Genomic DNA, 12,944 nt, shown 5'->3' with positions numbered 1-12,944 from the left:
AGAAACATGAAGAACTTTGCCTACTTCGTGTCTTGCTTGCTGTGTAATTATATTGTCTTCAACGTTCCAGCGAATAGGTTCAAGCTACAAACCTATCATTAAGAAAGAAAGAAAGAAAGAAAGAAAGAAAGAAAGAAAGAAAGAAAGAAAGAAAGAAAGAAAGCACTGGTAAACTCAGCAACACAAAAAGACAATACCAGTGGATGATCACAGAATCATTTATGGTAATGAGAAACCCCTTCACATCAGCCAGCCAAGTGAACAACACTCTCCAGGGGGTAGGCTTATCAATATCCAAAAAGGAAAGACTGCATAAAAGTAAATACAAAGGGTTCACCTCAAGAATAGAAAGGTTAGACTGACTTTGCTTACAAAACAAACAAACAAACAAAAAAAGCAACATCTAAAAAAGCCAGCACAGATCTGGAAAAACATTCTTTGGGCAGATTAAACCAAAATCAACCTCAACCAGAATGATGGCAAGAAAAAAGCATGTTGAAGGTGTGGAACAGCTCATGATCCAAAGCATACCACATCATCTGTAAAACACAGATGGCTTGAGCTTGGTGCTGGCTTGAGCGTAGCACTTGGTGCTCCTCCCATCCCCCATTAATAAACTTGTGTTTATTGATGATGTAACACAGGACAGAAACATCCAAATGAATTCAGGTTGGTGTTCAGACACATACTGTCTGCTCAAATCCAGCTAAATGCAGACAAATTAATTGGGCGGCCTTTCATAATACAGATGGACAATGACCCAGAACATACAGCCAAAGCAAACCAGGATTTTATTAAAGCAAAGAAGTGGAATATTCCTTCCTTACAAAGAAATATGGATTTTTCATATTCCTTTGTAACTACACCTAATAGCTTGGGTACTTATTTTAATGAAATTAAAATAAGCAGTAGCTAAAGGGCAGGTAGGACATATTTTAAATTTAGACCTGTGTATCATATCAACCATAAATGTCAAGTAACGCACATATGTAAAGCAGTAGTAAGAAATGACACAGACCAGCCTGAGGAAATCCCCCTGACTAGTGGTCCACACCAGACATCTGCTCTTTAACGGTCATATCAACTGTTAAACCGAGTGTGAAATAACTGATGTCTCTGACATCACTGGCACACAGCTGATGATGCCCACCAGTACTGTTCCATTGGAAGAGACACCTCTTTGGACGCTTACCCTAACCCTTAAATGTTGCTTGTAGTGAAGCAACAGACACAAAATATAGTAGCAATCAGTGAAGCGAGCAAAAAGCTAGTTTTATTATACTAAGCAAGAAAAACGCAAAGAGTGACAAATAGTAGAAATACAAAATGCAAGAAAAACAGGGAAAAAGTACTGTCTGCTTCAGGCCCAAATAAAAGGGAGAGTTTGAGGCACCATTTGATGCACTGATCAAGTATTACTTACAGGAGAAGCAGGTGATTATGTGACAGAAGGTCTACAAAAAACACGCAGAGGTGGTACAAAGGCAAAAAATCCAAAACGTTTGAAGTCCAGTGCGATGTTTCTACAGTCTGTCATCTAACTTGTAGAAGATTTTAGAGCACTTTACGCCTACTGACATCAAAATGCTGACATTCTTTTCCAGCAGGACTTATAAGATCCCACCTTCGCGGTTCCAAAACTATTAGCAAACAGTTCACTGTTATTACTGTGCTTAATTGACAAGAATCCCATGAAAAACACCCAATTCAGATTATAAACAAGCTAAAACCACTATAAGAGAAAATTGGGCTTAAATAGTACATTTCCAGTGGCACAAGCTGATTACCTGCATCCTGGAATATTAGGGGCCACATTAAAAAAAACATATATCGCTCATCTTAGAGATGAAGTTGAAATTCTGAGATTAACGTCTAAATTTTACTTGAGAAAAAAAAAGTCAAAATATTATTTCGCGAAAAAAGTCAAAATGTACTGCTGAAAAAATGTTGCAGAATCTGCATCTGAGCAGAAGAAGAAAAAAAACAAAGAAGAATTGCAGGGGACACAGAACGATGAAGACAACGATGAATTAACTTTCTTATGAGACCTAGCCTTAATCTAAAAGTCTAATCATTTTACGTCAACAGATCTAATACACCTACATTGTTCTAGGATAAATCATCTATGTGGTTTTGTTCACACATCCATCTGTACACTCTGACATCTGACAATAGTCATCTGAAAAGATGCACAAAAAAAGAGGGGGGTGTGCAAACGAATCTGTTCAGACAAGATAAAAGAAAAGGTACAAAAAGGTCAGAAGGAGGAGGAAAACTTCTAAGAGGAAACAGAGTAGAGAGAAAAATGACAAAAGAGAAAGCAAGAGACTGCAGTTGGGAAACCACATGGGGCTTTCCAAACTCTAATCAACACTTTACAGACTACCCTATTCAGCCACAGAGAAGAGCCTTGCTGTGGCTAAATTGTTCCACTATATTAACTGTGTTCAAAGTCCCCTCAAAATCTACCTTTGCAGAATTATTTTAACTGAAATTCCAGCAACAACTGTCAACTGTGATCTGTATATTGGCTTGAACAAACAATAACTTGACTTCAGATGAATAAAAACCTACCAACAATCTTATACATGTTGTATATCTACAATGTAAAGTGCCTTGAGGTAAACGTGTGAATTTATGCTACATAAATAAAATTGAATTGAAATTGAATTCAGTATTCGCCAAAGGAAAGGGAGAAAGAGAACGACCAAAGTGATGAACAGACAGCGTTACACCAACTGTAAACACCTTTGCCCTATAACATGCAAGGCCAGCCAGACGAGGAACACGTCCTTCTTCTCCTCCCACTGTCTTCCAAGTCAGTTGACTTTCTTGCCAAACAGGCCTTGCTCATAATGCGTGGGGAGAGCCACAGCTAAATTTAGCCTCCTGCTACACATACACACAAGAAGCACTTGGTGCTCCTCCCAGCCCCCAAGAGAGTGAGCAGTAACAGCCACTCTTCAGTTGCACCGCATATCCACATGCACACAAAATATACTGAAAAACTCAGACCAGCCCATCTGGTACCATCTTGATCTTGAGCTGGTCAGTTAAGTACCAAAGGGTTTTCTTAATCAGTTTAACTGCTTTGGTGTTAATGAAATCAACAGGTGCACTAGAGGGGCAACAATAATATAACCCAAACCAAAACAGGAATGGATTTACTTTTCTGACTGAAAGGGTCAGTGTCACTACTGCATGAGGCAACACCTGGACCCTACAGAATAGGTAGTCCAGCGGCTCCAGGATGGCACATCAATAGGTCCCAGAAGATTTGCTTTGTCTTCCAGCACAGTCTTAAGAACATGGAGGAGATTCGTGGTAGAAGGACGTTAACCCATCAGCAGGACATCTGCTCTCTTTTATGCAAGCAGGAAGAAGAGAAGCACTGCCAAAGCCTTACAAACATCCATTCTATTCATTTTATATAGCGCCAAATCACAACAGGTGCCTCAAGACACTTTATATTGTAAGGTTAAAAACTTACAATAACTGAGAGAAAAAATTCCCATTTAACAAGAAGCAAACCTCTAGTAGAACCAGGCTCAGTGAGGGGCAGCCATCTGCCACAACTGGTTTGGGTGATGGGAGAGAGACAAGACAAGCGGTGTGTTAGCAAATAGACAGTAAGCAAGCAAGCAAACAAGAACCATTCATGGGAAGCCGCCAGCAGCTTACTGTGAGCTGGTTCCACAGACAACGGGTCTAAAAGATGAAGAACCTGCCTCCTAGGAACCACAAACAAGCCAGCAGTCTGAGACCAAAGCACTCTGTTAGGTGATGAGCCCTATGCACATTAAAAGATGACGGGACCTGGAGGAACGCACTGCGGAGTGGTAGAAGCAGCGCAGAGCTAGCAGGGCCAATGAGAGAACGTGACTGACTGGTGTAACGACTACTGTAAAGAACTCCCAACAAAGGCTGCCCTATGTGTTGTGCTCGTTCAATAGTAACCCATACATGTTATAGTGGTAGCCACCTGTCTAGCACAAGCCTTGCTGTCAGCGGAGGCATCAACTGGGATGGTGGCTGACCTCACCGCCATGCATGATACAGTGCACCAGTGCCAGCTGGAGAGACTATGATACCAGTCCAAGTGCCAGACAAAAACACTGGAAGGCCTGGTTGCTCGGGCTGGCTCCTCTCCGGCACCTATGCCGCTCCCTCCAGAAGTGACAGGGACACTCCACAGGATGTGGGAGGGAGATGATCCCGAACATTCTGCTAACATTCGCTACACCCACCGGGACATCGGTGACCAGTACTAGATATCTGTTTCGTGTGTTTTTCATCACATGCATAACATCCCAGATTACATAGCGAGACCACCAGGCTCTCCGTGGATTGATGTTGGATCTAGAAGGCAGCACAGATGGAGGTAGAAGAGGAAGCAAACAGGCGTCGTGCTATGGCTAAGGAAGGAATCACACAAGCCACCGCTTCTGAGCCTATATCTCTCCAATGCCAGATCCCTTGTGCATAAAATGGATGACCTGGAATTGCAAAAAGCGGGAAATCGCTAAATTCATGACTGCTGTGCCTTAATCGTCACGGAAACCTGGTTTCACCCGGGAATACCCAAAAGCTTGTGCAACAATGGGGCAATTATAAACAGACACTGCTCCTCGAACCTCAAGTACATGTCCGTAAGATGCTGGCATTTTTTTCTTTTTTTTACCAAGAGAACTAACAGTAGTGATTATCACAGCTGTGTACATTCTACGTGATGCCAGTGTAAACATCCATCCTGCTGAATACCATTAAGGAACACCAGCGTCCCACCCTGGGGTGATTTTAATAAGGTCGACATGAAGACTGTATTCCCAAAATTCTATCAGCATGTCAAAAGTCCCACCAGGGGAGAGGACACTCTAGATCATGTCTAGCTCTCCCTCCTGTTCTCACCAACCTACACCCCTTCAGATGCAGTCCAGGCCTACCACAAAGACTATTACAACCTGTCCTGGCCTGCTTCACAAAGACAGACTAGAACATATTTGAACACTAGGACCTAGAAACATTCACAAAATCAGTACTGGACTATATCAAGCTCTGTATCGGAAATGTGACTGTGGACAAAAACATTCGGGTTTTCCCAAACCAAAAACCATGGATGACCAGCCATGTCCGCACACTACTCAAAGCCAGTACGCTGTCTTCAGGTCGGGCGACAGAGCTTTGTACAGGGCTGCTCAAGGTGATCTGAAAAGAGGAATTAAAAAAGCCAAGACAGACCATAAAAGAAGCATAGAGTCCCACCTGTCCAGCAACAACACATGGGAGGTGTGGCAGGGCATAAACCACAGAGGCTGTGCTGTGAAAACAGAAAACCTGAGTAGCTGGCAGAAGATTAATTGCTTCTTAGACAGCTTTGAAACACCACAACACCAGCCCTCATCTGCTTCAGCCATGCTACCATCCTCACCCGGTTCCTGCACCACTCCACTCACTGTAAAGGAGCAGTGTCCTCAGGACGTACAAACTGGACTCCAACCTGCTGCTGACCTTCTACCGCTCGCCCATTGAGAGCCTGCTGACATACTGCATCACAGTAGCACAGCTGCACTAAAGAAGATGGAGTGAAGCTTCAGAAGCTCACCGGCTGCCCTCTCCCCTCCCTGATAGACATTTATTCCTCCCGCTGCCTCAGCAGAGCAACAAAAATCATCAAGGACAGCTCCCACCCTGGTTTTGACCTGTTCAACCTGCTTCCCTTACGAAAGCGCTGTAGGTGCATCAGACCAAAGACTGACAGACTTAAGAACAGTTTCCTCCCAAAAGCCACAACCACTGAACTCACACACGCACTGACAACACGGTTTCACCCCCCAATCCCAATGACCCCTATATACAGACTACACAACTACCATCACCACTTAAGTTGCATGCAATAGCCCACACTGTAAATATATAACACTATTTTTCCCCCAGTTATTTGTATATTTGTACATTTAATATTTTTGATCAATATTTTTGTTCATATGTATATAGTGCTGCAGAACTGTGCACCTGTGCACCCCCACTTTCTTTCCCACCTGTCTGCACTGAGTAGGAGGATGCTCTGTAATCTTATTGTACATGTGTATAGTGACAATAAAGACATTCTATTCTATTCTATTCTATTCTATTCTACTCTTCTACTCACACCCAGTTGTTGATTACAGGATATCTGCTTTGCACGTTTGAGAATTATACCAGGGAGTCAAGTACTTCTGATTTGAGACTTTTTTCCCGAGGTGCCACATTGTCCATGGTTGTATGCAGTAAAGAGGTAACACTTTTAACAAGATAATAGACTTTTGTGGGAGTAGAGTTTAGGTAGCTGATCTGCACTGCTTTGAGACATGGTACTGAAGTAGGTAATGGTGGAGGAATTATATTCTTAAATTTAGTTACAGACACTTTCAGAAAGATATCTGCTATAATGAAATGTATTCCCAACTGCTGTATAATACATTATTGTAAAAGTAAATGTTATTAAGAAATGATTAGACAAAAGAAGGTTTTCAGGGAAAAGGAAAAACAAAATGACACTGAATAGGCCACTGGTGCAAATGTCTTTGAACAAACAAGCAGAAACAGACTTCATGAGGATGGCCTGAGGGCCTGATGTCCTCCAGTTGGCCAAGTGCTCACTGCCCGGCACTATGGAGCGAGGCTGGCATTTGCCATAGAATAGCAAAATTGTTACGTCCACCCTGTGCTTTTCACAGATGAGAACTGGTTCATTTTGAGCATCCGACACTTTCAGGTTGCATCTAAGAATGTCCAGGAGCTCCCCCAGGACACAGACTGTCATCTCATTAAGAGCATGCTCCGACGTTGTCTGGCATGCATGCAAGTACACAAGTATATGGGGGCAATAAACTAATGAGTACCATTTTGAGTTGCTGTAGTGATATTTCGACAAAAGACTATTGTGTGTGTGTGTGTGTGTGTGTGTGTGTGTGTGTGTGTGTTATACCATGTGCTGTAGAATTTTTCATACAACCCAAACACTGTAAGAGGATATGAGAGATGAACATAACACAAAATAACAATGCTCAGTGGCTAGTGCAGCTAAGAGCAGGCCATAGCAACCTCCCTGAACAGGGTCCAGTAACCATCACAGTGGCAGACAGCCAAAAAACAGGTCTCAAGTATGAAAAATTGGAAAGCACGATGCCCAGATATTATTCACAGCTACTGGCTAAAGAAGTTAACTGCACTCCATGGATGAGATGCAACCAGAGTGGGCAGACAGTCCTGATCCCTAAGGATCCTCAGAAGGCACTGGTCTCATCCAACTATCAGCCAATAATGTACCTCACCACAACACACCCACATAGCAAAATTGGTATGGCCCGGATCTGGCCCACACAATGTGCTTACACATGGTCCACATACCGCAAAGAATGACGGCCCTTTGGTGGCCCAGATCTGGTTTGCCAGATGTGGCCTACACATGGGCCAGCACAAGGCCAGTTGCAGACACACTGGTGATCCTGTGCTGGCCCAGAACAGTTTCAGCTCTGGCCCCAGATGTCAGCCTAATGTGTACCTTAATAAAGCCATGTAATAACAACATGCACAAAACTAACATGACAAAACTCTATTCAGACAGGGAATGGACTGATTCTTACAGAGTGCTTTTCTAGTCTCCCGGATTACTCAAAGTGCTCTATACAACATGCCACATTAACACAATCTCTCTAAACTGAGTGCCTCCTAACTACATTCATACACATTCACACTCTTGACATGCAGACTGGCAAAGCCAGGGATTAAACCACTAACCTTCCAATCAGTAGGTGACCTGCTCTACCTCCTGAGCTACAGTCACCCACTGGCAATGATGAGTAAACCCTCACTAGGTTTTGGATAAAGTGTACACTCACAAACCAGTCAAACCTGCATTTAAAACATTGGCTACTATAGCTGTATAGTATTGCAACATGGCATTTGGGTGTTCTAACTAAAATAGGAAAATAGGAACTAGGTCTGGGCCATATCATACCGTTCACGGTAATACCGGTATAATGTTGAACAACGATAAGAAAATGAAATATGGCGATAGAATATGGGTAAAACGCGCATGCGCAGTGCCTTTCTTTTCATACGCACATGGCGGAAAAAGCATGGTGGCGACGGAGAATGAGGAGGGTGAAAGCGGATCGTTGAATGAAACGGATGAACCAGAATTGGTTTGTAAAAATGCTGCAACTTCAGTGGCGTGGAACTGGTTTGGCTTCCGTCCGTCAGATACACAACAAAGCACTATTTTTGGTAGAGCATGCTAGTGGGCCGTCGTTATTACCGTGTTTTTTGGAAAATACAGCACACTTAAAATCAATCCTTTGATTTTTCTTAAAATCGACAGTGCCCCTTATAATCCCGTGTGCCTTATGTATGAATTCTGGTTGTGTTTACTGACCTCGAAACGATTTTATGTACACGGCGCTCGAAAATCTGTCAAATGTTTCAGTACGACTTTGCTAAGCTACAAAGCCGCACCGCTTGATGGATTGTCTAACGTAGGCAGGAGCCTCGCGGAGTGATACGTACTGTGCTTCAACATAATATTAGAGTACTGTGTGTGTATAACCTCTTTTTAAGTTTTGTGGATATTATACATGGTTATGCTGAGGACACGTCGGCCAATTTCCACCGGAAATGCCTTTTTGGTTAAACTGTCAGCAAGGAATTTGCATTTGCACTGTTACATTTTTATATAACTTTAATGCACATAAAAAACAGCTGCTTGTTTAAGTGAAAATACATTGATGGGGTTTTTTGGGGTTTTTTGCACTAATAAAGTTGCAGAGTTGTAAACTATTTTGTCTAGTGTCAATTATAGCGTCAGTTATATCGTTATCGCATATTTTCAAATGTATATTGTGATAAATATTTTTGGTCTTATCGCCCTGCTCTAATAGGAACATAAATAATACCATCATTGCCAGACCTGGCCCACATCTGGTTGACATACACCCTGCCATGACACCAGTCAGTCAAAAGTACCAGCTTGATGCCGAATCCAGGGAAGACCTGTTTTCTATGGGCCTGGACCACATAAATAAAATCACAATCGAGCTATATATGGCATGCCATCACATAGACAGTGCAATGTATGCCAAGCCTGGCTCATATCTGGATGACATACGTCTTATCATGCCAGAAGTCAGCCAGCAGTGCCAGCTTGATACCAGATCCAGGCCAGACCTGCTTGCTATGTGGGCAGAAGCTCCTGTCAGGCATCATACTAGCTAAGATGAACAGACATAAGGCAGGGCTCAGAAGGGAACTGGTAGAAACACCTAGAGGGGCAAAACATCAGCTACTGGTAAACAGAGCATTCACTGTAAGACCAGACTAACCAACCTATGCATCACCTGGATTGACTACAAGAAAGCCTATGACTCCATGCTCCCCACATGGATCCTGGAATATCAGAACTGTACATGATTAAAGGACCATAAGGAATTCAAGGAGGAGCAAGAAGAGGAACATCATGAAAGGACAGGCCACTGCACGGTATGTACCACTAGCAAATAGAAGAAGTGACTGAGATCGAGTTGCAGGAAAACACTGGACTGTCACACAGCGACACCACTCATGGCAGCACAGGAACAAGCGCTAAGCAGAAAAGCCATAGAGGCTGGGTTCTACCGCACCAGGCAAGACCCCAGGTGCAGGCTGTGGAAAGATGCCCCTGAGACAATCCAGCACATAACAGCAGGTTTCAAGATGCTAGCAGGTAGCACATATATGGAACGTCATAACCAAGTGGCTAGCACAGTATATAGGAATATCTGTGCACCTAGTATGACATTGAAGTCCCAAGGTCAAAATGGGACACGCCTCCAGGGTGGTTGAGAATGACTGGAGCTAAGATCCTGTGGAACTTTCAGATACAGACAGACAAACTGGTGATGGCAAACAACAGACACAGTAAAAGGTGGACAAGCAGAGTAACGAAGCTTAATGATACATGTAGCTTTACCAAGTGATAGCAACATCAGGAAGAAGGAACATGAGAAGCCTGAGAAATACCAACAATGTGGAAAGTTAAGCAACAGTGGTCCCTGGCATCCAAGATCTCTGTCCAGACGAGTGCAGTCCTACGAACAGCAAAGATACTACATAGCAACACACAGCTTGAGAGTCCTATGTGTGTAAATATACACACATACACATATACAATAATCCATTTTATATATGGGAACCTTAAAGACTATGAGGGACATTGTTATGCTTTGTTTAACCTCTGATAAGATTTTAAGAGTCACTGATGGTCTGTCTATTCTAACTTTCTGCACCGTACCAGGTATGAGCAAGTAGTGCATTTATTGTGTATCTGGCATATTAGCAGCTCATGCAGCCATATACTTAGGTGGTAAATGGACTGGTTCTTAAGTAGTGCTTTTCTACTATATCTGAGCACTGAAAGCACTTAATCATACATTCACACACATTCGTACTCCAATGGATGCGTCGCAGAGAAACTCGGGTTTCATATCTTGCCCAACGATATTTGGCCTGCAGACTGGAGCAGCCAGGGATCAAACCACTAACCTTTGGATGAGTAGATGACCTGCTCTACCTCCTGAGCTACAGCCAAGATTCAACATACAATTTTATATGTGATTTGATGTACATAAATAATAATACAAACCTAAGTGCTAATTGCTGTCAAAATATTCACTTTACATCTTCAAGGATTTTGAGATCATTTTCAGTAACCAAAGGCAGCTCACAGTCACGTGAGCTATTAAAATGTTAATATTAAAGTGATTCCCTACTATTGAGTGCTAAAGTGCTAACTCAAAATGATTCTTTCTATAATATTATAAACTTTACTTAAAAAAAAAAATTTACTATGTAAAAGGCCCAGTGATGAATTATGTCATTATTTGGTGCTATGTAATGACATTTTATTTTTCCTTAGCTTAACAGAACTGAGCTGTGTTGAGCAAACTGGAATGTTGGTGGCAAATGCAGGAATGGCTTTGCAGAAAATAAACAATAAGCTGCATATTGAGATATTGCATTTATTATCTGGGACACATAATAACTTTTTGTACCTTGGGAGGAAGTGGAGGAGTGTAGGAAAAGTACATGTTACAAATGCTAACCTCCTGAAGAGTCCTAGAAAGCCACAGTAGTGAAGACAGTGAGAGAAAATGACTGACAGGAGCACCCTGGACCTGAAGAAGCTACATTCAGTTCATCCTCATAATTTTTTGTTTGTTTTGAATCTGTGCTTTACCGTCTGTGGCATATGTCTTCGAAGGTTTTAAGAAATCTGCACTTGAAGCTAAAGTAACTCCTGTGTGACTGCCCAACTTTAAATTCGAGAGCCCCACCCCATCCACCTCGCCCTTTCATAGTTATTATAGTCATATTAAAATATAATATGAGAGGGTAATTTAAAAAAATAAAATAAAAATAAATAAAAACTTGCTGCAAAGTGAACAACATTTTCTATGTCACGGAATCTAGGAGATAACATGGCGTAGCATGTCTTTGAATCGCGAATGCAATACAATCATTCTCTTACTTTTAAAGAAGCAAAAGACTGGATAAACAGCTGGTAGAAACCTGGGTCACCTCTGGATCTTAAACGTACCTCTAAAGTACGGATCTCCCGCCGGGTGAAGTCGTTGGATGCGGCGCATCTTGTCCTAAGAGACAGGAGGCTGCTAATCGAGATGTCCACCAGATTCTGGATGAGTCGGCACTGGTGCAGAGCTTCCTGGGCTCCTGTTGGTTTCGACGTGCTGCTGAGGGCCGACCTGTCTCCTCTGTCCACAGCTCCGTCCATTCCACCACATTGGCGCGACTTGTGTCATAAACAGCGACCTGAAGACGTTTCGCACACTGCCGTCAGCGCTTCCTCCAAACACTGCATGCTTTGACAAGTTTCCGTGTTTGTACTTCAGCTGCTACTAGTGTTCAGTGTCTTTCACCAAGATATGTAAGAATAAAACAAATGCAGCAGCAAAACCTTCTCGTTTGACTTGTGTCTGTGTACTAGGAATAATTAATATAAAGTAGCCGAAGCTGCAATATGTGTATGTTTTGAGTGTATGTATGAGTTGGTTCTTCAACAGGTTATGTTTCCCAAATAACATGAAAACTTTCCCTGTTTTATTGTTGATTTGAACAAAAACACACCTAAAAACCAGCTTGTCTCTGTAACCAGCTTGTTCTTAAGGATAAAATTAAAACGAAAAAAAGTGGAGCAAACCGGAAACTGAGACCCTTCGCATTCAAAGTAAAAGTTTCAAACTTTTAACGTATTGAAACCTGACACATGAAAAAATAAGAGGAGCTACCCCCACCCCCCAAAAAGTACAACTAGCTTAAATATTAAATATCGTTCAAATGTTTTCGTCACTTTTGAAAAGCATGAATGACAGCGACCATCGGAGTGTTGTCAATGTTGTGATTTGGGTGGAATGGCCATAGACTGCAAATTAAAGTACCCACCATAAGCTCACACAAGCGATGTGTCGTGTCGGTCAGGAACAAAATAGCTCTAGAGCCGGCACTTTGAAGTGAACGATAGAATCCGGTTCCTGCCCAGGAATCGGATACGCTTTTTTCCCCTCCCCGCCCCCTTATTTTTACCCCGTTCAAGTCGTACGTGATTGGTCAACTACGTGACGTCGAGTGTCCGCTGCAAACAGGTATTGGTCCACTGAGCAGGAAGGGGGCAGGGGTTACAGACCCAGCACATGCACGCACACAGAAGCATAAGGGAGGTGCGAGTTTAAGAGAGTGAGGGTGAGAGAGAAAGAGAACAGCCACTGCACAGACAACAAGCTGGGAAGGTGAGAAAATGACAACAGGAAACGCAGTAAAAAATTATTCTTCTCAAAGAGAATTTTTTCCAGACAGGGATATATTAAATATTTTAATCTCTTTTGTTGCGTGATTCTCTAAGTTGTTTCACTGTG

General features: G+C 42.5%; 1 protein-coding gene across 2 annotated transcripts in view; it reads right to left on the bottom strand.

The window, feature by feature from the left end:
- LOC102213903 (kinase suppressor of Ras 1-like) overlaps positions 1-12,549 on the bottom strand; it is a 55,107-nt gene extending 42,558 nt beyond the window's left edge. Inside the window, exons 1-2 of one of the 2 annotated variants that reach the window (XM_005750344.1) lie at positions 12,475-12,549; positions 11,612-11,844 (exon numbers count right to left, since the gene is read on the bottom strand). In XM_005750344.1, coding sequence (XP_005750401.1) covers positions 11,612-11,806 — 195 coding nt within the window. In that variant the 5' untranslated portion in view covers positions 11,807-11,844; positions 12,475-12,549. Of the gene's footprint in view, positions 1-11,611; positions 11,960-12,474 lie in introns of those variants that run through there. The other variant, XM_013915212.1, reaches the window with a different exon arrangement.
- Positions 12,550-12,944: the final 395 nt, after the last annotated feature.

This window comes from Pundamilia nyererei, unplaced genomic scaffold, assembly GCF_000239375.1.
Source record: "Pundamilia nyererei isolate P.nyererei 1_Seehausen unplaced genomic scaffold, PunNye1.0 scaffold00270, whole genome shotgun sequence".
Lineage (NCBI taxonomy): Eukaryota > Metazoa > Chordata > Actinopteri > Cichliformes > Cichlidae > Pundamilia > Pundamilia nyererei.
The sequence above is the reverse complement of the archived record's forward strand: the minus strand, read 5'-3'. Positions and strand labels throughout refer to the sequence as shown.